This window comes from Myxocyprinus asiaticus, chromosome 9, assembly GCF_019703515.2.
Source record: "Myxocyprinus asiaticus isolate MX2 ecotype Aquarium Trade chromosome 9, UBuf_Myxa_2, whole genome shotgun sequence".
Taxonomy (NCBI): Eukaryota; Metazoa; Chordata; class Actinopteri; order Cypriniformes; family Catostomidae; genus Myxocyprinus; species Myxocyprinus asiaticus.
The window spans coordinates 2,322,503-2,347,500 of NC_059352.1; the positions used below are offsets into that span (position 1 = coordinate 2,322,503).

At 37.5% G+C, this 24,998-nt stretch overlaps 2 protein-coding genes across 2 annotated transcripts in view; one reads left to right on the top strand and one right to left on the bottom strand.

Moving 5' to 3' along the window:
• Positions 1 to 20,906, bottom strand: part of LOC127446016 (alpha-1-syntrophin-like) — a 39,403-nt gene extending 18,497 nt beyond the window's left edge. The window contains exons 1-2 of the mRNA XM_051706615.1: positions 20,493 to 20,906; positions 6,168 to 6,353 (exon numbers count right to left, since the gene is read on the bottom strand). Coding sequence (XP_051562575.1) covers positions 6,168 to 6,353; positions 20,493 to 20,778 — 472 coding nt within the window. The 5' untranslated portion in view covers positions 20,779 to 20,906. The remainder of the gene's footprint in view (positions 1 to 6,167; positions 6,354 to 20,492) is intronic.
• LOC127446002 (toll-like receptor 13) lies at positions 9,820 to 18,002 on the top strand. Its single transcript, XM_051706585.1, has 2 exons — positions 9,820 to 10,134; positions 11,209 to 18,002. The coding sequence occupies exon 2, from the start codon at positions 11,322 to 11,324 to the stop codon at positions 14,187 to 14,189; it is 2,868 nt and encodes a 955-aa protein (XP_051562545.1). The 5' UTR covers positions 9,820 to 10,134; positions 11,209 to 11,321; the 3' UTR covers positions 14,190 to 18,002.
• Positions 20,907 to 24,998: the final 4,092 nt, after the last annotated feature.

Sequence of the window (24,998 nt, forward strand, 5' to 3'; positions counted from 1 at the left end):
AGAGCCCTGCTTTCTGGTTGCCGTGGGAGTGTACGGAATCCGCTTGATTGGCTACTCTGTGACTCCCGAAGCAGGCTGTGCCCGGAATGTCGCTTGGCGCCTACACAAATATGTTCCTGAAAAAACACACTTACACCCACAACAACCAGCCCAAATTGATGTACACTGGGCCCAAAAAAGGATTTGGACACCTTAAAAATGTCTAAATGTAATTTCATTAGATAGCAAAATATCACAGTGCCAATTACTTTAAAGAAAGTTAGCACAAGCACACTTTTCAAGACCAACATTTCACAAAAATAAAACCCAGATGTGCATGACTTTCTTTCTTCTGCAGAACACTAATGAAGGTTTTTAGAAGAATATCTCAGCTCTGTAGGTCCATACAATGCAAGTGAATGGTGACCAGAACTCCAAAAGCTCCAAAAAGGAGATAAAGGCAGCATAAAATAATCAATATGACTCCAGTGGTTTAATCCATGTCTTCAGAAGTGATCCAGTTGGTTTTGGGTGAGAACAGACCAAAATATAACTCCTTTTTTACCGTACATCTTGCCATTGCAGTCTACTTGGTGATCATGATTTCAAGCTCGATTACACTTCCTAGTGCTTGACCCATGCAGAGAGCGCTAGATGGCGCTATAGGAAGTGTAATCAAGCTTGATATCATGATCACCTCAAATGGAGGTTTTATGGATTACTTTTATGTTGCCTTTACCTCCTTTTGGAGCTTTTAGAATTTTGGTCACCATTCACTTGCATTGTTTGGGCCTACAGAGCCAAAATATTCTTCTAAAAATCTTCACTTGTGTTCTGCAGAAGAAAGAAAGTCATACACATCTGGGATGGCATGAGGGTGAGTAAATGAGAGAATATTCTACTAACCCTTTTATTAGGGGCCAAGCACCGAAGGTGCGTAGCCCCTATTGTATCCGTTAGTATTATTATTACTATTATTATTCCTCCCCAATGGGAGTCTATGGCAGCCCATAGAACCATTTGTAGGAAAATTATGAAATGTGGCACACTGATAGGTGTGATCAAGAATAGTCCCCATAGCAAATTTGGGACCTCTAGGGCAAACTCCATAGCGCAAGTTCAACATTCACTTTTTTTTTTGCATTTATATTTTGAACAGTTTGTCCTAGACACAAATATCTCCTCTTAATGTTTCAAATTAACCCCCATACATTATAACTCCGCCCATTACAGTTGCTGCCATCTTGGATAATTATGTTTACAGTTTAAAAGATTCACATTCTTTAAACTTTGTCTGATTTGTCCAAACAATGGCTCAAAATAATCTCCATACCGAGCCGCTCAGAAATCATTTTTATTTTCGCTTTTGTTTAAAAGTTATGGCAGCGCAAAGTTAATGAGGTCGATAGAAAACTGGATGTGACGCTGTATCTCGGCAACGGTTTGTCCTATCAAAATGAAACTTGGTATGCTTCATCAGGACCATGATATGAGGGTACATGCAAAGTTTGGAGACAGCACCACCTATGGGTCACCAATGGGTACATTTGGCCATAACTTTTGATCCGTATGTCCTAAAATCATGAGGTTGGTGTCTGTAGATCCCTTAGATCATGCGGATTTCAACGATATCAATTGTTCTCATGTCAGCCATACTGTCCTTCTGCCACACTGAACTGTATTAAAAAGTAATATATATTTTTAAAGCATTGTCAGATTTAATAGAACATTTTTATGTATCATAAACATCATGTCCTGAGAAAACTTGAGCAGTTTTGAGACAGCGCCACCTATAGTTAAAAAAATAATCCACACTTGTGTGCTGACTCTAACCTTGCGATGTCTCTCTAACATCAGCCTGTCGTGTCAACTGTGTGGCTCCGTGTGTTAAAACACTGGTTTATCATTTCATGGGTTGTGGGTTCAAATCATGTAGTTAAAATTTCTGTTGTTACAGAGATCTTTGCATTGGGCTTACTAAATGGTTGCTGGGCTTTTCTCCAATCAAATTTTGATTTTCATTTTGATGTAAAGTTACATGAATACGAAGTTGATTATTGTGACTATGATGATTGGCTTTGATTGCTCTACACTAGGTATGTCCCTTTGGTGACTGTCCAGTGACTTGTTGAACTGAAAGTCGTAGGTTCAAATCCATCCTGAAGCGATGTGTAATGTTGTGTGTGTTTACGCTTTATGTCATATGTGATCTTTGGGTTGAGGTTAATGCTGTGCAATGCTTGCCATTTTGGTGTTTGGCCCCGTAACTGCTGCTCGCAGCTATATTCTAAAAATGTTTTTGTATGGTGAATTTAAAATTAACTGATTACTAATAAGAGCTGAAAATGCAATGCGCATCGTTAGTTCATGTTAACTAAAGTAGTTAACTAATATAATGGAAGAGGTATTAGGGAGACCAGCAGGGGGTGTTCACCCTGAGGTCTGTGTGGGTCCTAATGCCCCAGTATAGTGATGGGGACACTATACTGTAAAAAGGCACCATCCTTCGGATGAGACGTTAAACTGAGGTCCTGACTCTCTGTGGTCAATAAACATTCCAGGGCACTTCTCGTAAAGAGTAGGGGTGTAATCCTGGTGTCCTGGCCAAATTCCCCCCATTGGCCCTTAACAATCATGGCCTCCTAATAATCCCCATCCATTAATTGGCTCCATAACTCTACTCTCCACCAATAGCTGGTGTGTGGTGAGCGTACTGGCGCAGGAATAGAGACAAATAAGAGTTTGGCTGATGCAGAACTTTCTCTTCATCAACTTCTCACTTGATCTCACTGAATATCTGGACTCTGGCCAGAGAGAAACATTTTCGAGAGTGAATGCCACACTTTCATCATCGCAGAAATGTGGCACAACTTCTCCTTTTGACTGGAAGCTATAAAACCAGCTGTAAGAGGTTATGATTTTAATTTAGTTAAGTGCAAAAATTCAATTTGGCCACAAGTATAGAGCTGTTCAAAACTTATAAGAATATGGTAGTACTTTATGAGCGATATGTTTGGAGAAGCTGAATAGGCAAACCAGTTTTCCAATTTGATTTCATCTTGAAAAAGTGCATTTGTTTTTAAACCATGTCCAAACTAGGACATTTTAAAGCTCCACCTGGCTCTGATTTTGTCACTTTGAGCAGCATTTTTTGCTTTTAATGATGACAGAAAAATTTGTCGAAGCTGGAAACTTGTTGGGTCACGCCTGGTTAGGACACGGTGTTGGTATTTGGAATTTTTTCAGGATTCCATTTTTCTCTTGTTTTATTAGCTGCAGTGAGGGGTGGTGTGTTAAAAAGAGAGTTGTGAGTAGATTTCAGTGAGTGTGTTTTAGAGATAAAAGATGACTTTCACTTTCAAAATGTATAAATTACTTAAATATTGATCTGTTTCTCACCCACACCTATCATATCACTTCTGAAGACATGGATTAAACCACGGGAGTTTTATGGATAACTGTTATGCTGCCTTTATGTGCTTTTTGGAGCTTCAAAGTTCTGTTCACCATTCACTTGCACTGTATGGACCAACAGAGCTGAGATATTTTTCTTAAAATCTTTGTTTGTATTCAGCAGAAGAAAGAAAGTCATACACATCTGGGATGGCATGAAGGTGAGTAAATGAGATATTGAGAGATAAATGAGAGAATTTTCATTTTTGGGTGAACTGTCCCTTTAATTTCGGAATCTGAATGTGTCCCCTAAAAAAACCTGAAAAAAGTGGATGTGGCCATAGACTCAGTTACAGACTCACATAAAACTCACCAAGCAGATAGGAGTAAAATCCCTTGGCTGACTGCAAGTGTGTGTGTGTGTGTGTGTGTGTGTGTGTGTGTGTGTGTGTGTGTGTGTAGCACATAAAAAGCACTGAAAAAAGTATTTCGAACCCAAGCATGATGGGAAAAACTGCAGTGGATGACAGGAATTTTCATGCTTCCAAAACTAACTCTCCTCTAGCTCTCTTACCCTCTTTCAAAGATGTATGATACACTTGCAGGGAGATAAATGAGAAAGAAGTATCAGAGAGGTCTACAGTTATGATGCCTGCAAGTCATGTCAGAATTATCTTTTCACGAGAGGAAACATGCAAACGCCACAGCAAAGAACATTTTTGGATTTTCAAGGAAAGTCTGGATTTTCTAAGCGCACACTTTCCAAGTTAGGGGATGCCAATTCAAAAATCATTACTGAAGCAAGTTGGTATTGATCATTATAGGTCGTAATTATGAACGTTGGTGATACAATTTCTGTGCTTTCCAATTCACTGTTTAACCTTTTACACCCAGAGTGGCCCGGTACCCAGGGCGCTGATCACTCAACTAGTTGGTTGATCTGCACATAACAGGTGTTGTTTTATAGCTTATACTCTTATCTTTACAATGAATATAGCTGACCTGACCAATACTAAAATACTGTTTTTAATTTGCTGATACATTAGAACTGTTCAATTTTCATTATTTGCAAATTTGCATTCGCGACAATCATATTTAGAGCCAGTAAAAATAAGAAAAGATCACACACCCATGTGTGTCATTTATCTTTGGAAAGGTCTTGATTGATAGAATATAACGAGAAAATTTGTTTCACAAAGAGACTAAACTACAGTGAGTACTAGCGTGTGAAATGCACATGTATGAAAAACAGAGAAAACTAAATTATCGTCACATTTTGGTTTATGACTTTATTAAAAATAAACATGATATAGAAAATGGCATATCACAACTTACAGCAGACGACTACGAATCAAACAAGCCCAAACTCGACGTAATACGATGTGTAGATCCTGAAATATTAGTCAAAGAGTGTCATCATGACAGCTATGGTGGCTATCACTAATGGCGTCTCTGTAGCGACGGTTTCTCTGGGATCGATTCACTGAAATACGATCCTTAACGTAATAGATGTGTCAGATCGTCCTCATTGTTTGTCTAGAGAGTGTTAGATTCCGTATTTGGAAGGAGGCACTGGCCGAGTTTGGAATGGCGTACTAGCATACTACTCTTGCTATTTCTGCCATAGACAGACATGGCATTAGTAGTAAGAGTAGTATGGGCAGTATTTCATTTCAAACTCAGCCACTATCCCACGTGGGGTAAACAGAGACAGAGTGCACATACAACAGGGCGTTCAACACACATTTTTTGGAGTGATGGAATAAGAGGCCCGTGATCTTACTGTTTAGGCACTAAGTTAGTATTTTTAGATTTTTGCATTTATAGTTTTCAGTTATTCTGATTTATCGTTCAATAAAACCAGCTTGGAGAGGTTTTAGGACACTTTGATAAATAATTAAAAAAATCCTCCACCTTGGTTCCAAATGCTATAACTTTGGATAGCTTTGTATTATCAAGAAAATGCTTTTTGTCCTGGTATAGTTGACATGTTGAACAACACCAAAGTTAATTTGACGATTTTCCGTACTTGCTGTCTAAAAGGTATAATGTCAAACATGAATAATAACTTAATTTTGAAAGGTTTTCTAAAAACTGGTACCATGCAATTGACCCTCTTTGCTATTTTTTAAGGTCTATAAGTTATAAGGTCTTACTTTTGGATATGCCATTTAAGCATGAAATTCTTAAAAATGCCTTAAGGTTAATGTAGCCTGGCGTAATAGTGCTGGGAGACCAAAAGGGGGTGCTATAACATTTACTGAAGCCAGTCGCAGGTAGGACAAAGCACAGGTGTCACACATACACAGGACGTGTCGATGCGGCAGGTGGCAGTTCAAACTAAGTTGTGGATCTAGTCACCATACACAAACATTACAAAGGTTTTTGTACCTCTTTAAGAATGAACAAAGTGACGTTGATGAGTTTGCAGGTTAGTGCATGTAACTGGTGTAACTGCGCAAACTGAACGATTAGAAATGGTGACATCTGTAGCCTTGAATATGTATCATTTAAGCTTGTAACTGAAAATACATTGTGTTGACTATATGAAAGAAGTATGACTCGTTTAAAAGTTTTAAAGACTTGAAGGTTATCCGTGCTCTATTTAATTTTAATACTTTATGATCTACATCGAGTTAATGATTCAGATTGGTCTAAGCTGGTCTATTCAGCATGGCATTGTGAAGGGAAAGCTATAACTTAAAGACCCCTAATTTTAGCATATAGATGGCCGTAAAGTCAATAGACATACCCTTTATCTCTAGCTGTTGATGATTGTACCTGTTGATGCTTACCTTCCAGAATGACCTCTTTGCCCGTTTTCTTCAAGGCTTGAACGGCCTCATCGTGCGTAGCGTCTCTGAGGTCGTTTCCATTCACTGACAAAATTGCATCACCCACGTAAAGAGCTTCCGTCTGGTCAGCTGAAAGTCCTTTGAAGATCTTTGAGATGAGGATGGGCATATTATTCTCCTTACCACCTGTGAAACGTAATTTGCATAAATGTGGTAAATGATATGATAAAAATGGAATGAAATGATGAAACTGGAAAATCCAGTTTAATCCAGGCCGATGGCTGTGTTTTGGAACATGGTAGCTGGTTTCTAGCTGGTAGACCATCTTGGACCAGCTATCAGCATTGGTTTTTAAAACATGGTAGCTGGTCGACCAGCAAATAATCATCTTGAACTTGCTTGAAACCAGCGACCATGTTCCAAAACATCTATTTTTATTTTCAAGCAGGTATAACTTGCTAGTAGTGAACTGATAATATGAAAAAAGTAATTTGTCCATTTGAAGCTTTAAGTAATTTGTTATGTGATTATAGATTTTTATTGTGGTTTATACACTTTTGGTTTCATTTTTTGCAATATCCGTTTGGTTTTATTTTTGTATCCTCAATTTTCTCTTCCCAATTTTTTGAGGAAGCACAGCCACTCTTACCTCGTCGGACAAAACACCCCTGCTGTTTAACTACTTGTTTTTTTTTTAAAGTTGTGTGCTGACAACGGACATCATTTTTAATGTTAAAATAATTACAAATTTTGCATATAAGCAGCCTGTGCTGTATTGGAGTTATGTCCTTCAATTTTAAGCATAATCCCTGATGGTCATCTCTCAAGCACTTTTTGATTGATCTCATACTTTGCTGGACACAGCCACTGGAAAATATGGACAAACAAGGTGCAGAGTTTAACATATCTATTCAAAACATTGATAACTAGTTCTTATCTTGCCACTAACTTACTAACATTAGTTATGGTAACAAATTTGTCTTTTACACGTTTGCTTTTCATCATTGCTTTTCATTACATGAAGCTATGTTAGGCCTAGCTTTTGCAATTGAGATATTATAGAAGCAAATATTTCATATTGTTTTACAGTGTTGAACAAATGTCCTTTTAAACTCAAAAAGGTTGTCTTACAGGGGAAGACCAATCACTGAGACATAGGGCTGAAACGATTAGTCGACGTTATCTCAATTAACGTAACATGAGATCACTGCAGCTCGCGCCCGACTGAGGAGAAGACACAGCTCACAGTCCAGACGCACTCCAAACTTTCCAAACAGCTGCAGGTGATGTAGATCGCAAAGTATGAGGAAATTATACAATAAGTCAATACAGAAGCACTCTCGTTGTGAAATAAAGCAGAGCCGGAGCTGCCGTTCCACTTAAGCAAAACTTGCATATCAGAGCGTATAGTGTTGTGTGGATCGGTCCGATCCTCTTTGTTTATTTTCCCATTTACAGAGCCAGGGCTGTGTGCAAATGCCAGATTTTTTTCAGCGCACACAGAATGGACAGCTAGCGGACCGTGAAGAGATATTCGCAGAATTTGACAAAAAGTGTACTGGATAAAAATGACTTACTTCACCTTTAATGCATCGTTTATTAAAGTCCAAATAATAAGGAAGCAGGTCATGTAAATAAGCACAAACTCCGAAACTGGCATTTCTCTGTGCGGTCAGCGCCGCTTCTATGAGTCGAGAGATTGAAACTGCACCCGGCTGATGCACACTGGCACGGGGACGCTCATCCCTCGAGCGCGCACTTGCTGCAGCTAGATTATAACGTGATGGCTCGCGACATATTGATTCATAATATATGTGTGACTGTGTGTTTCTTATCGTAAAGAAAATTGGCAATACGCAGCTCTGTTAAGAAGAGAGAGTTTTTCACTGCAACAAAATACGTTTTTATTTAATTTTGTTTTGGCTTGTTTTCCAATATCTAAAATGCCTTTAAAACAACGTACATTTTCTTTAGCAGCTATACTGCAGAAGAAAAAAATTGTTATCTGAGAATGTTGAATATACTGTAATATAAACCATTTAAATATTTTAAAATATCTAAAAATCCTTTAAAAAAGATGCATTCACCTGAGAAGCAGCATATAAGATATTTAGACTTGCTTTTAGAGAACAGATCTTGAATAGAAGTATATTTTGTCTTTACCGCGCTCGCAGAAGTATGAACAAGTGAAAAATACACGTATGTTTACGTGGAAAACAAGACAAAAACACTTGATAACCATAGGGATTTTTGCAGTGAATTTGTACTGAAATAAACTTGATAAAAAAAAATGTTTTCCTTTAATTCAGTGAATGTCGTTTAGAGGTATTTTTAAAAGATTTTTTATTGTTAGTAAGCATGTTTTTTTGTTTTTGGCATTTCTCCCCTTTTCTCCCCAATTTGGCATACCCAATTCCCAATGCGCCGTAAGTCCTCATGGTGGCGTAGTGACTCACCTCAATCCAGGTGGCGGATGACAAATCTCAGTTGCCTCCGCATCTGAGACCGTCAATCCACTCATCTTATCACATGGCTTGTTGAGCACGTTACCACGGATACGTAGAGCGTGTGGAGGCTTCACGCTATTCTCCACGGCATCCACGAACAACTCACCACGCGCCCCACTGAGAGCGAGAACCACATTATAGCGACCACGAGGAGGTTACCCCAACATGACTCTACCCACCCTAGCAACCAGGCCAATTGGTTGCTTGGGAAGCCTGACTGGAGTCACTCAGCACGCCCTGGATTCAAACTCACGACTCCAGGGGTGGTAATCAGCGTCTTTACTTGCTGAGCTACCCCGTTAGTAAGCATGTTTAATACAACATTTTAACTCTGAGCACAAGCTGAATAGTCGGTTAAGAGCTAATGATTAATCGTTGCAATAATCGCCCGAATAGTCGAATAATTGTTCTAATAATCATTGGATTAGTCGATTATCAAAATAAGCATTAGTTGCAGCCCTACTGAGAAAGCATGTCAAACCAAGAAAATAAGGAAGTTTTCTTAGGTCTTGTATATTCCACACAAACTACATATCAACTCTTTTCATTGAAAACTTCCATTATCAACAGATTTCAAACATCAAGTAAAGGTGGAAACGTCAAAATGAGAATCCATACACAGGAAAGTGATAAACTTTGAAAACTCTTGGCATGTTTTCTTGTTTTTCACTGCTTTTCCATCACTCCAATTGATTTTCATTAAATAACTGCACAATCCCTCTCCCTTTTGAATATTCTGATAATCCTAAGGTGCTGTGCTACAAGATGGGCTACAGGCAAATCCCTTCACTGTTACCCTTCAACACAATCATTTTGGATATATCCTTCAATTCTATCTCCTACATTTTTTAGGGCGATTTCATCAGACTTTCAAATCTGATCAACTTAAACATGTCTCACAATCGGATATCTGAAATACACAGCAGCGTGTTGAGTGGCTTGCCAAACTTGGAAGAACTCAACCTGTCCAACAACAAGATAAAAACTGTGCTTTTAACTAAAATTTAGCTAAAAACGAAATTAAAACCGTTTTTGTACCATTAACTTAAAATTGAAAGCCAAAATACAAAAAGAAATAAAAAATGTACATTTTCAAAACTATACTAGCCTGTGTGCTAACCTGGAATCATTCTTTAAACATAAATATAGTATAAGAAAAATGTTAAGCATGTTAGATCACATCGATCTTAGAAAACTAAAATAACACTCTACACAATAAACCATTGTCTTGTTTGCAATTTTGCTTTAAATGGAAATACTGCATTTTTGCAATTACATGAAGCCATCTTGGTGACGTTCTTGAAGTCACTATGAATAAAAAAGCCAGTATGTTAGTGGTCTTATTTCCTTTAATGTCCAGAAGCTTTGGAGGAAGTACTCTCATTACCTCTTTCTTCAATCTCTTTGATTTATCTCATGCGTTTGCTGCACACTGCCACTACAAAATATCGACAAACAAGGTAAGGAGCCAACAAAACCATTGTATTACTTTTTAGCTATATGTACAATTGATTAATGCCTGTCATTTACTTTTAGCCTATACATTGATTGGACACATGTCTCCTTGTCAAATTTCTTTGGCACCAAAAATTTTAAAACATTACATAAAATGTAATATATCAATTATATATTGAGAAAGTACAGACACATAATTGCAATACTAGGTGCGTTTATCTTTACTGGCAAACTACCGTAGAATAGTATTAACCGAAATGAGAGTTGTAAGATTTTTTTTAAAATTATTATTATTTACTTTTTATTCACTTTTGTTGGGGCAAATTGGGAATTAGTCAGGAGTTTAGAATAGTGATTGTAGATCACATTTTTGGGGCTGATGTTCCTAAACCACTTATAAATTGCATGCAATATTTTTCACACTTTATTTATTTTTTTATATATATATATTTTTTTTTATAAGACATTTAAGAAAGAAACATTTACAATTTTAACATATTACTCTGATAACAATTTCATTATTTCTAAGTAAGGAGACATATTTCAAAACAGACGTTTTATTTTATTAATGAACTTTTAATTCTGATATTGAGGGCACATATGGAAATAGTCAGAAGATGAGAAAAGTGGTTGTAGGTAGACATAGCACCAACATACAAGATGCTATACTACACACATGCCTCAATTCTCCTTTCGTTAAGACTAACCCTTATCTGGGACATATATAGGACATTTTTCATACTCAACATATACTGGAGTTAGACGCCCACAGAACCAGTTTCAAGCAGTTGACAAGGGAGATGCGGAACATGAGAGTATTTTTATAGAGAAAGAAAAGAGAAGTAGCCCTAGCAGTGTATAAAAACTTTCTTAAAAGCTGAATTGTGTAATTTCTGCACCATTATTGCCACCAAATGGGACTGTAGAAGACTTTTGATTGAAACAAACAGATAGTCCCACACCAAACTCACACCATTGGTTGAGTTAATGTTGCTGTATTGGGCAGGCTATCATAGTTTTTGCAATTTAGCAAGTGTGAACTAGTATGGCCATTTCAACAACAACATTTTGTCTTACAGGGAAGAACAGAGATGCTGTTTGAGATGGCGCATCATGACTGAGAAACAGGGAAGTCTTCACCAATTGCTCATTTGAGGTCTCCCTTCTCAAGTTCTTTCATTGCAGGCATCAAATGAAGGTGGAAATCGTCAAAATGAGATTCTACACACATCACAAACTTTCTGCATTTATTCTTGTTTTGTACTGCATTGTCCTTATCACCCCAACTGAAGAATTTTCATTAAATAACTGCACAATCCCTTTCCCTTTTGAATATTCTGATAATCCTAAGGTGCTGTGCTACAAGATGGGCTATAGGCAAATCCCTTCACTGTTACCCTTCAACACAATCATTTTGGATATATCCTTCAATTCTATCTCCCAGATTTCTGAGAGCGATTTCATCAGACTTCCAAATCTGATCAACTTAAACATGTCTCACAATCGGATATCTGAAATACACAGCAGCGCGTTGAGTGGCTTGCCAAACTTGGAAGAACTCAACCTGTCCAACAACAAGATAAAAACTGTGTCCACTAAACTTCTTAGCGGCCTTGTAAACCTGTCTCATTTAAGGCTTGACTCGAATTACCTTGAAACGATTGAAAATCTGTCTTTTGCGTCTCTTTCAAATTTGAGGGTTGTAAACCTTACTAATAACAAGTTAAATCACATTTCCAGACTCCAGCCTATACTTACAATACCATATCTGGAGGAACTGTACTTGGGAAACAACAGCTTCACAGTTTTCAACTCAAGTAATGTCCCATCTGCACTTTCTACTTTGAAAAAGTTGGATCTATCGTTTAATCCCTTGACAATGTTCAAGATAACAGAAAACATCTTTCCTGGTCTTGAGTACTTGGACTTGTCATACTGTTTCCAGAACTGTACTCTGGATTGGATTATTTTAGACAAGGCATTCCTAAACGCTGTAAAGACACTCAACATCAGTAGTAATCATATTTCAGAGAAACAACTGGATAATATAATGCAGAGTTTCACCTCTGTTACCTGGATAGACATAAATGATATGAAGGAGTTCAGAGTACAGACGATTTTACAGGAGGCATGTTCCCCTGGACTGAGGAGTCTACAATTCAGGAACAACAATCTTTCGGTTCTAACTGATCATATGTTTAGACCATGTGAATTACTGAATGAGTTACATCTAAGAAACAATGGAGTATCAGAAATGTATACATCCACATTCGAAAATCTTAAAAACTTGACAGTGTTGCGTCTACAAAACAACCTTTTGACGCAACTGAACAATACCCTTCAGGTCCTCCCGAAATTACAGTTACTCGACCTTCATCTAAACAACATTGCAAATCTCAAATGCTCTGACTTCGTAAATCTGACACAATTAAGACAACTGTTTTTGCATAAGAACAGAATTCTGACAATCAAGGCATGTCTATTTAAGGATTTAGCAAATCTAGATGAGCTCATTTTGGACAGCAATAGCCTGATAACGATAAGTGATGCATTTACCTATGGCCCCCCAAATCTAAGGTACTTAAACTTGAATGGCAATAAATTAAGTTCAGTTAAAAAAGATTCATTTAAAGCATTACACTCTCTCAAGGTCTTATATCTTGCAGATAATCCAATAGTAGATATTCAGCCATCTGCTTTTGCAGGAATGATACATTTATCAGAGCTCCTACTTTCATCACTCAAAATCACAGAAATAACACTAAGAAACCCTAACATCTTTGTTGGTATAACTAGGCTACAGGGTTTGGATTTGAGTTGCAATTACTTAAAATATGAGCGTCATGAAGAACTAGACAATCCACCATTTGTCTTGTTAAGTGAGTTGAAAATTCTGCACCTTTTCAACCAACGTGAAGGCTTAAAGCACATACCCTCAAACCTTTTTAAAGGTCTGATGAATTTACAAGTGCTATATGCAGGTAACCTTAATATAGAATATTTGCATTTCAACACATTTATACACACTCCCAAACTTCAGTACTTGGATTTGTCAAGTAATAATTTTGCTGGCAAAAATGCCTTGACATCCAGGCTTTTCTATCCAATTAAAGGCCTAAATAGACTTACACTTGGTAGAGTTCACCTTCAGTCACTGGACTTCTTAACTGAAGCAAATCTCTCCAGTTTGAACACCCTAAGAGCAAGTGGTAATGAGTTACAGTTGATAAACCAAACCCTGATTCAGTCCCTTCCTCGACTGAAAATCCTTGATTTGCAAAATAACAGATTCATTTGTGACTGTAGTAATGCTTGGTTCATCGATTGGGCAGTTAAGAACAATAACACTCAGGTAATTTACCTGAATAGGTACAAATGTTGCTATCCACTTTCTTTAAGTGGTATGAACCTGGTAGCCATTAACACAGAATCCTGCAATGTAAATTATGACTTCATCTCCTTCATCGTTAGCTTTTCTACCACCATTCTCACTCTCATCATTTCATTTATCTATCACTTCCTAAAATGGCAATTGGTATACGCATATTATCTCTTCTTAGCTTTTCTCAATGACAGAAAGAGGAAACTAACCAAGAATCACCTTGGGTTCCAATATGACGCCTTCATTTCCTACAATGTTCAAGATGAGCCCTGGGTCCTGGAGGAACTTGTACCAAAACTGGAGGTTCAACAGGGTTTGAGACTGTGTCTTCATCACAGAGACTTCCAGCCAGGCAAGGCCATTATCGACAACATCGTAGATGGAATATATAATAGCCGCAAAACTGTTTGTCTAATCACACACAACTATCTGAGGAGTGTTTGGTGTTCACATGAGATTCAAGTGGCCAGTTTCAGACTTTTTGATGAACAGAAAGACGTTTTGGTTCTAGTTTTCCTTGAGGAAATTCCCACCCACCACCTTTCCCCATATTACAGAATGCGGAAGCTGGTGAATAAATGGACTTATCTCCAGTGGCCCAAACAAGGAGAAGATACTAGAGTGTTCTGGCAGAAACTTATAATGGCCATAAAGACTAAGGAGGCCATGCAAGAGTAGAGACAGATTCTATCTCGACAACACAAATATGTTTAAAGATCAATTACTACACAGTAGTGGCGTGTGGTACACTTGGGCCAATCAACAATAACAACAATATCCAATGTTTTTTATGTAATATATACAGGTCAATCATTGACTATGCATAGGCACCTATTGTTAATGTTAGTGTTCTTATTATAAGTTATCTGGCTGGGAGTCTATGGTAAAATGTTGTAAAATTTGGCACAACCATTAGGGACAATATAAACATTCATGGTGCCAAAATTAGGGTCTCTATCTCAAACTCTCCAGTGCCACCAACAGCTCAAAGTTGCACTTACGTTTCAAAATAACTTGAACTGTGTAGTCTAAAAAATTTAATTCTTCCTCTGATTTCTTGGCTCATGCTGAGTTAATTTCCACCCGGCTAGATTTTCCGACATTGTTAATCTTTTTGAAGAAAAAAAACAACTATTCAAAATTACACCATATAGGAACTTAGGATGATCTCTGCGATGCTTTGACATATTAAAACAAAGCTTTATGTGTGTCATTGCCACAATGAGTTTACATGGAGACCAGAAAGCTGTTTATTGCAAAAAATCACGTGTAGCGTCAGTTCAGGCAAGTCACGTGAGTCAAGCTCGCAATCAGCTGACACTTAGCTGATCATGACGTCTACCAATACAATTCAGATGCTTATCAGAGTGGTCCTATTTAAGTCCTCCATTTATTTATTGCCTTAGCTGCATTTCCATTGCATGGATGCAAGCTGCACTTAACACCCTCCTCCGTTCCCAGCTCCACATTTTGTATGGCAGCTTTGCTTTTTAGTTTTCTCTACATCTGTCTTGTGTTCTGCACAGATTTGTCCTTTTCCCACTGTACTCCCAGAAATGTTGAATTCTTTCCGCTTTGTTGACTTGTTGTTGATGACCGGATAACTAATGCCATAGGATTGAGCCCTAGTAGTGCTCAATCCTATGGCGTTAGTTATCCGGTCTTTTCCATGCACATGTGCTCTCTTCAAAAAATGTTTTCTGAAAAGCTGTTGATGTGTTTACATGGCCATATAAGCCACATTCTCCAGGAGAAATCTAGATGTGTTAAACCATTTTTCTTAATCCCTTAAACAGGGTAAGGAAAACAGTGCTGTAATTGCTGCTGGCAGCCATACATTTAGGTATGAATGTACTGTATGTATGTATTAGAGTTTCCACTAAGAAATTTTGGTGCCGGCAAACGTGTCCGGGAATGATAAAGTTTGCCAGACAAATTGGAAAAAAATCTGGTAATTTCATTTTGGTGTTTATTTTGCACTGTAACACATGCATAATAACGTGATATAATGACACAAAATGAATGGTAAACTTTATTTTAAAAAAAGAAAAACAGCTGTCATGGAATTAGTGTCTAATTAAAAATAAAACATTCAACAAGGAGCAAAAGTACATGAGCAAAGCAAAAAAATTCAACTGAATTTGCCACATGTCCTTTCTTTTACAAAGAAATATTAAAATAACACAAATCATTAGGTTATGTTTAGGGCTTTGCGATATGAATAATATGCTTCTTATCTGACACATGCATATGTGTTTCACGTGAGTGTCGCTTTCTCTGGAGCACGCAAGTGCGGGTGATATACTTATGTAGCTTATTATTTTCTTTGTTCCAGTGCTTTGGGAAGATCTTGAATTTCTTGAGGAACGTTTAAAATAATGGTCAAAAATGGTTTTGTCCGATTTGAATGAAAATTGGCAGGGGTCTTCATCATAATGTCCTGAGGGTACCTAAGCAGTTTGGAGACAGCGCCACATAGTGATCAAAATGCTTAGTCAATTTAAACAAAATATGTAATATATCTTTGCTTCCTTATTCTAAGTCTTCTGAAAATGGCTGAGAGAAATTTCTAAATGTATATATTATATTATTTTTTTATTTGAAACCTGCTGCTCTGACAGCTTGGACTGTCTCTTTGGCACTTTTGATCTGTGTCAACTGAATGGCCCAGAGGTTAACACATTGGACTACAGGTCAAAATGTAATGTTGTGAGTGCAAGTCCAGGAAAGAGCTGTTTTAAAATTTGTACTTCTGTTGATCTTCATATTGTGCTTACTACAATGCAGACTGTACTTTATTTACGTAATTCCTGCTTTAATTAAAAAAAAGAAAGAAAAATTGTGCTGTAACTATTTTCTCAGAAATAATTGTATACTCTCTGATGTCAGACAGACTTGTCAATTGTGTGGCACAGTGGTTAGAGCTCTGGGCTTCAGTTCAAAGGATTAGGTGAACCCCGGTTCGATATCTGCATCAGCTGGTATAAATGTTGTGACTCTGTTGTGCTGGAGCTCTTTGCATTGTTATTAGGGAATTGCATTAGGGCTTGTCCCCATAATTGTTGCTTGCAGCTTTATTTTTGTTATTGTCATTAAGTAACATTTTTACTTGTAACAAGTCTACTAGTATAATTACTGGGAACTCAAAACCCAAATAGTCAACACATCCTCTAAAATTACTGCAAGTATAGTGATGCAATTTTTTGCCCTCAGACCAAATAGACCAAAAGTAGGGGCCTATATTAGTGAATACAGAACATCAAAACAACTCTAAATCTTGACTACTCATCTGTTGCCCACATGATTTGCTCTCTTTGATTTGATTTATGGGCAATACTGTAATGTTCCTGAACCTTGGACTTAGAATTTTGGACCTCACCAAAATGACCTGCCGGTTGAACTGTGATGCAACTCATTGATCTCTGCCTACATCACCTATGTCTATTGATGGACTACTCTCCTGAAATGGAATGCACAGACTATCATTTAATTGCCAACAAAAGCCTTCATCAGCCAACTAACAAAGGACAATGCATCTATGTGAACTTCAGTTAATACAGGATGGACTTCAAAGACATTAGTCATTAATCTTACAGTTAACACTTACTTAATTTAAAATGTTTAAACCATGACTTGCACTGCAAAAACGATTCTTAATGTAAATAATCATAAAAGGGAGAAAACACTTCCCATATATTTGTTGCTGGCATCAAAGTTTGTGCATCCAATCAAACTCTACTGTATTTAGAAACCGAACACTCAAACTATAGACAAGACTGTTAAGTTTTTCAAAAGAAAGCAACTGGATCTTGATTTTCCATACTGTTGGACCTGCAGTTCGATATTAATGAATTTAATCAATTTTAGTGTTTGATTTTAAGGACATTTTTGTTCACTTTTGTGTGCTAAATAAATTTGGTACCGTGTAAGTTTGCTACTGTATATTTGGACCCTGAAACCATACCATAACAGAGAAGCTTCAGACTGTGTGACCATGTTAATGGGTGGCATTATGACACCCATATTCTCATGTCAGTTTGTACCAGAAGTGGTCTTGCTTAATTACCCCTAAGCTCCTTTCAGTGGCTTTACCCTCCATGCTAGTGACCTTTTGACTTGTAAAGGCACACATGCGATGCCCATGCGGGTGGGTGGTCTGCTCCTGCCAGATACTGTTGGCAACCTCTGGGCTCTTCGCTGAAGCTTCAGCACGTTATCAATCATTTCTCACCGCAGTCCCTGCCAGAATGTCCTACACAAACATGCTAATGCTGAAAATGCGACAATCTTCCACTATTGCATCATTCATCTGCAAATACATCCCTCTGTGTTGTATTTACCAAAAACAAGGATGTACAACATTTCCAGGAGACCTACATTACACAGGACATTTCAGAAGCTACTATAATCCCTGGCAATAAAGTTAATCTACAGCAACGTGTCTGAAGATTAATTTTCTCCTTAGAGGAAAGGAATAGGTCCATCATTTACATAAACATTATGTATACATGCAATAAAAAGAAAATGGTTGGCTAATGGTACACTAAGACACACTAATGTTTTGTTCACATAGTTACATACTTCAGCTTTAAACTAGATTTTTACAAGTGCATTGGCCCAAATCAAAAGTTCTGACCCCTAAGTCTCTATGATTATCTGGTCTCTATATATGGCTTCCCTCCAATGGAATCGAATCATCACGAATGGTGCAGGACAAAATCCAATTGTTCAAATAACTAAAGCCAGAAATGAGCAAAAGAAATAGTGATACTTGACTTAACAAACACCACTAAATATCAGTAATCAATTCAATGATGGTTTGAGGCCAAAATGTGGATTAAACCAGGCGTGCTAACTTTTATATCCAACTGGGTAACCAGTAAACAGTGTAAATATGCTAGTACACATTGGTAATGAAACAGTCAAATCTAGTTACCTCCTACTTGAAAAACGGTGTTGCAAAGTTTTGTTGCTTTTTTCTAAGGGTGTCTACAAGTGAAAGAGCAACAGACCCGAAGACTTTTGCCACAGTAAATATAGACTAAATATACAACTGCACTTCAGACTTAAGGCAAGGTCGCCTCTCTCTCTCTCTCTCTTCCTAAAATAAACAGCACCATACTCTCCTCTGCTCTCGTTCCACAGCTTTCATCTTAAGCCAGTGACAAACTGAGCATGATGGGTAATTCTCTGGTCAGCTGTTGGCAATGGGGTGCAAAACGCCCTCCCCCCAGAACACACATATATTGCATGATTCACTAACCAGTAAATCTCCCCAGACACATATAATATCAAACCAACACTGGAGGACATCTTCATTTGAGACTTTAAGATAGTCCAGTTTTTTGAATCCCATTATTCTGCTTTGCATCTCATTATCAAAATAAAACATGACGTCAGAGAAATTGATATATAAGGTATGTTGACACTTCATTTGACAGTTCTTTGAGCATATCTACAAAGGCTCCAGGCTTCATATCCAGCAGATAAAAATAGATAGATGTTTGAATTAAGGATCATTTTAAAGAGAGGCAGACCGATATATCGGTTTTACCAATTATTGGGTGCCGATAGTTGCTTTTTGGAACTATCGGTTATCTGCAAAAATCTATGCCAATAGTTAAAAAAAAAAAAAGTATTATTCCTCTGTGAGGAAAGGCTATGAGTTTTTCTTTAACATTCATTCAACCGATTTTAAAAACTATCGCACGACTGATCAGTTATCAGCCTTTTCCATCACCTTAGTAACTGGTATCTGTAAAATCCACTATCGGTCGACCTCTCTCCTCTTATATTTTGATTATTTTGAAGGATAGGGGACTATACAACACAAATAATTAACATATTCATTAGATAAGTGTTTATAGAGTTCATATGGTCAAACCATAAGTTGTAAGATCCTACAGGTCTTTGAAAAAGAGAATTTGAAATTAGAGGTTTTCCGATGGTGGATTTTGCAGAGATGGTTGGAAAAGGCCGATAGCCGATCAACTGGCCGATCGATTTATAGCCGATCGAAAAAATCGATTTATAGAATGATGAAACATTTCTTAGTCTTTTCTTATTAAGACGGGCAGAGACATTGAGGCTACAAGAGTCCAAAATGAATACAATCCCAAAAAGCAGTTTAGTGTGCAGCCAAAGTCCCAATAATATTAAGATCTGGTGCATAACACAGGACTTTTAACTATAAACAAGCCTGAACCGGGGACTTGGCTCCATTATAATGCTCTATATGTTAGTAGTTAACAAATTAAGCTTTTTATAGCCTATATACAGTATTCACCAGATGAAGAGTTTTTGTATACAGTATATACAGTGTAAGTATATATATATTTCACAAGACAAGGTTTAATGATGAGGAATAAAAACCTAAATAAAAACTATCGATAACCGATAGTTCCAAAAAGCAACTATCGGCACAATAAATCGGTAAAACCGATATATCGGTCTGCCTCTACTTGAATACCCTACAAAGGTTACTTTTTGATCATATAATGAACTAGGCATGTTGCATGACAAATATACTGTACATTCCCAACATAATGTTTATGATTTCTTACATAAATTATTCAGAGGATCTCCTTACAAAAAGTAGGCAACTGTATGTTACTATGGTACAGTGATGGTATTTTTACTTACAAAAAAAGTATCCTTATAGAACTAGCATGGTACACTTCCAAAAACATGGTACTATCATGGTGTTTTTGAGTGTGAGGGCACTTTTTTGTATCACTTGGAAAAAAGTATGATGGTGCTGCCATTGGTTACTTTGGACATGTGCCATGGTTGTACCATGGTATTCTTAGAAGTACTGAATGGTACCAAGTAAATGGTACTACCATGTTTTTTGGACATGTACCATATTTTTTTGTAATTTACCATTCGTCTGTTGTGTTTCAAAGTAAATGTAGACATTTTAGGAAACAAAAAAGTTTATTACAAAGTTAAAATGGAATGAAAATGAACGTGTTCTTATACCTTTAATACTTATGCCAAGCCCTCCGACTTCTTGTTTGGTGACCCGGACTGTTCTCTTGACGTTCGTGATGGTGTCCGGCACCGGGGAGGCGCTGAGATTGGCCGGATCACCGTTAACCGCCCCGCCAGCTGCGGGAAAGGAGGGTTTGACGGACTCATCGGCGGTTTCTCCGGGGCTCACGGTGAACGAGTCTTCGCTGAGAGTCGCGAGCACACGGATCCAGTGATCGACGGTAACGCGGAGCTCCAGCAGTCCGCTCTTCACGGGCTTCACAGCGGCCGCCATGATCAACACATTCCTGGAATACCAGCGGAGCTACTGCAGTCCCGAACACAGACACTAACTTCACTAACCTCCTCCAACCCAAACCAAAGCTCTCTCTCTCTCTCTCTCTCTCTCTCTCTCTCTCAGTACTTCTCTCTCTCTCTCTCTCTCTCTCTCTCTCTCTCTCTCTCAGTACTTCTCTCTCTCTCTCTCTCAGTACTCTCTCTCTCTCTCTCTCTCAGTACTTTACTGATATGATTGTTGTGCAAATATTATGCCATATACACAATAAAACAGTGGCAGGTAAAAATAGCATGGTACCATTTTGTACACATATCTATAAAATTATAGTTAATATATTTGGGCATATATAAACATATTCAATTTCCACTATGATTTGGGAAAATATGTGTGACATAGAAAACGGTTTTGTATTACTTTAAAAATATGTTGCATATATGTGTATGTATGTCACTTTTTTATACCAGTGAAAATCATACATGAACATGCATATTACACTGGCAGCCAAAAGTTTGGAATAATGTACAGATTTTGCTCTTATTGAAAGAAATTAGTACTTTTATTCACCAAAGTGGCATTCAGCTGATCACATCGTATAGTCAGGACATTAATAATGTGAAAAATCACCATTACAATGACAGCTTTGCAGATCCTTGACATTCTAGCTGTCAGTTTGTCCAGATACGCAGGTGACATTTCACCCCACACTTCCTGTAGCACTTGCCATAGATGTGACTGTCTTGTCGGGCACTTCTCACGCACCTTACAGTCTAGCTGATCCCACAAAAGCTCAATGGGGTTAAGATCCATAACACTCTTTTCCAATTATCTGTTGTCCAATGTCTGTGTTTCTTTGCCCACTCTAACCTTTTCTTATTTCTGTTTCAAAAGTGGCTTTTTCTTTGCAATTCTTCCCATAAGGCCTGCACCCCTGAGTCTTCTCTTTACTGTTGTACATGAAACTGGTGTTGAGCGGGTAGAATTCAATGAAGCTGTCAGCTGAGGACATGTGAAGTGTCTATTTCTCAAACTAGAGACTCTGATGTACTTATCCTCTTGTTTAGTTGTACATCTGGTCTTCCACATCTCTTTCTGTCCTTGTTAGAGCCAGTTATCCTTTGTCTTTGAAGACTGTAGTGTACACCTTTGAAATCTTCAGTTTTTGGGCAATTTCAAGCATTGTATAGCCTTCATTCCTCAAAACAACGATTGACTGATGAGTTTCTAGAGAAAGCTGTTTCTTTTTTGCCATTTTTGACCTAATATTGACCTTAAGACATGCCAGTCTATTGCATAGTGTGGCAACTCAAAAACAAACACAAAGACAATGTTAATCTTCATTTAAAGAACCAAATAGCTTTCAGCTGTGTTTGATATAATGGCAAGTGATTTTCTAGTACCAAATGAGCAATTTAGCATGATTACTCAAGGATAAGGTGTTGGAGTGATGGCTGCTGTCTAGATTTGATCAAAAATGACTTTATTCAAATAGTGATGGTGCTGTTTTTTACATCAGTAATGTCCTGACTATACTTTGTGATCAGCTGAATGCCACTTTGGTGAATTAAAGTACCAATTTCCTTCCGAAACAGCAAAATCTGTACATTATTCCAAACTTTTGGCCGCCAGTGTATATGTGTTTTCTGATTAAACTGTGGTAACTTGGTAACACCACTAATATTACCATCTCATCAAATAAATGCTGCAAATGTAAGACCTGCCAGACTGATCTCACAGTGAAATCAGAAACAGTAGGTCGACTTTTCTTTAGCTAAAATCGGTCTGTGCTTACCGAAATTCGAAACACTGCCCCCAGTGGCCAAAGCTAAAAGTGTTGTTGGGCAGCAGATACATTTTTCGGGTGAAATATACACAGGTTGGGGCGCCAAAAGCAAGTTGTGAAGCAAGTTGTTTTCCGCTAAACAGGCTGTAATTCAGTGAAGAGGAATGCATATTTTATAAACTGAACCCCTAACCCAAACCCCCAACCTAGTCCTAACCATCAGGGGAGAAAAAATGTAATGTTAGTGGGAAAAATACCACCTCCGAATCACGCTTGTCACTGATTATGCGAACGCGATTACTTCTTTGGTGTCAGTGTGGGAGATCCAAGTACTGACGCAACACACTTCCAGTCATGCCACAAGGAAAGATAAACACAATGGAGCCGATGTAAAAATCTCTTATTGGAGATGTCGCTTGTCAGTGAGTCGGCATAATGCAGCCAATCCTAGGACACTGAAACTCTCGGAAACAACATCCCGACTTCCTGTATGGTCATGTTGGACCTGAAGCTTAGTTTCACAATGACATTAGCAGTACACCACTACAAATTACTAATTACTTCTCTAAATTGTAATCAGATTACACTACTCTTAATCTTAATGAGTAACATTATCACATTACAAATTACTTTACTCTTAAGATACTTTCTAAAACACTTAACATTTTTTGGTTTTCCGCTCAACAGATTCAAAATCATGTCTATATTTTACCTTCTGCATTGTCATATGCAGGTCATAGTCTCCATGCGACTCATTAGTGACTCTATGAACATACAATAATATTCTTTTTAAAATGTGTAACCCAAGTTATGTACTTCAAAGTAATTAACTTGATTGAAAGTCAGTAACTGTAATCGGATTACATGTATTTAAAATGTAGTTACAATACTTTTTAACCAAAAAATAGATTACAGTGAGTAATTTATTTGTAATCAGATTACACCCATCACTGAACATTAGGAAAAAACTGTTGTATTTTGGCTTTATGGTAATTTTGTTATACAGGAAATAATTTGTCCTATAGGACAAATTAACTAAAAATCCAAAATATAAAAAATGGTGTACTTCCACTAACAAAAACATCAAAAAGTGCAATGGTTTTACCATGTTTTTTGCAATATGCTAACCCTAACCAATGCAGTATATGCTCCACCAATGTAAAGTAGTCCTATTTTAGGCAGGTTGTTGACATTTTTCAGACTATTGCTAATGATGTTCAAGAATTGCATGTTTGTGCTGACACCAGAGTGTGAAACAATTTGAGTTAATTAACAAAGAAAGTCTCCAATTAGTCTGTTGACATGTGGAAACATTTGGATTCCAGATTCTCTGTCTTTCCACACAATAAACCAGACATTATATCTTATATTGACCTACATAGATGTGTGCGAATTAGGCTCTGTGAGCAACAAAGACTGTGCTACAAACTGTTTATTTTGCTTTTCTTCATCTGTTTTTCAGGATTTTCTATTATAACAGAGATCAACATCCTCTCTGTCTCTCCTTGACATCAATGTATCCCAAAGACAGTTTAGACTTAATTTAATACACCACTGGCCTAATTAGTAGGTCAAAACAGTAGAGTTTATGAAGCACTGAACATTTTGCAGCCTTTGGAACAAGCTGGTTTTCTGTTTTCTTCATCAAATTCACAAGTATAGACAAACACAATGTGCTTAAGCTAACAACACACAAACAATTATAATATTTCCTGTCTTCACTTCACCGTTGGGATGATGTTTTTTATGTTGGTATGTGGTGCCCTTTTTAAGTCATACGTAGTCCTGCATGTTCTTCCCAAACAATTCAACCTTAGTCTTATCAGTCCACAAAACATTTTCTTCCTTCCTTCGTGGTGTCCTGCCATGCACACCATGCCTGTTTAATGTTTTCCGTATAGTAGACTCATGAACAGAGATGTTAACCAGTTCCAATGACTCCTTCAAGTCTTTATCTGTCACTCTAGAGTTCTTGTTTACCTCATTGAGCATTCTGCGGTGTGCCCTTTGAGTCATCTTGGCTGGACGGCCACTTCTAGTGAGAGTACCTATAGTACCTAAATCATCTCCATTTATAGACAGTTTGTCTAACTGTGGACAGATGAATATCTAAACTCTTCTAGATAACTTTGTAACTCTGTCCAGCTTGATCGCAACAATTCTTGATCATAGGTCTTCTGATGTCTCTTTTTTGTGAGAAATGGTTCACATCAGCAGATGCTTCTTGTGAATGGCAAACGCAAAATGTTTGAGTGCTTTTTATAAGTCAAAGTAGCTTTAACCCACACCTCCAATCTAGTTTCATTAGTTGGATGCCAGGTTTGCCATCTCCTGACTCTAATCAGCTTTTGTTGACGTCATTAGCCTAGGGGTTCACTTACTTTTTCCAACCTACACTGTGAATGTTTGAATAATGTATTCAGTATGTACAAGAACA

Bases quoted from the DNA above. Each gene is read 5' to 3' on its own strand.
- LOC127446002 (XM_051706585.1), top strand. From the start codon at position 11,322: ATGAAGGTGGAAATCGTCAAAATGAGATTCTACACACATCACAAACTT.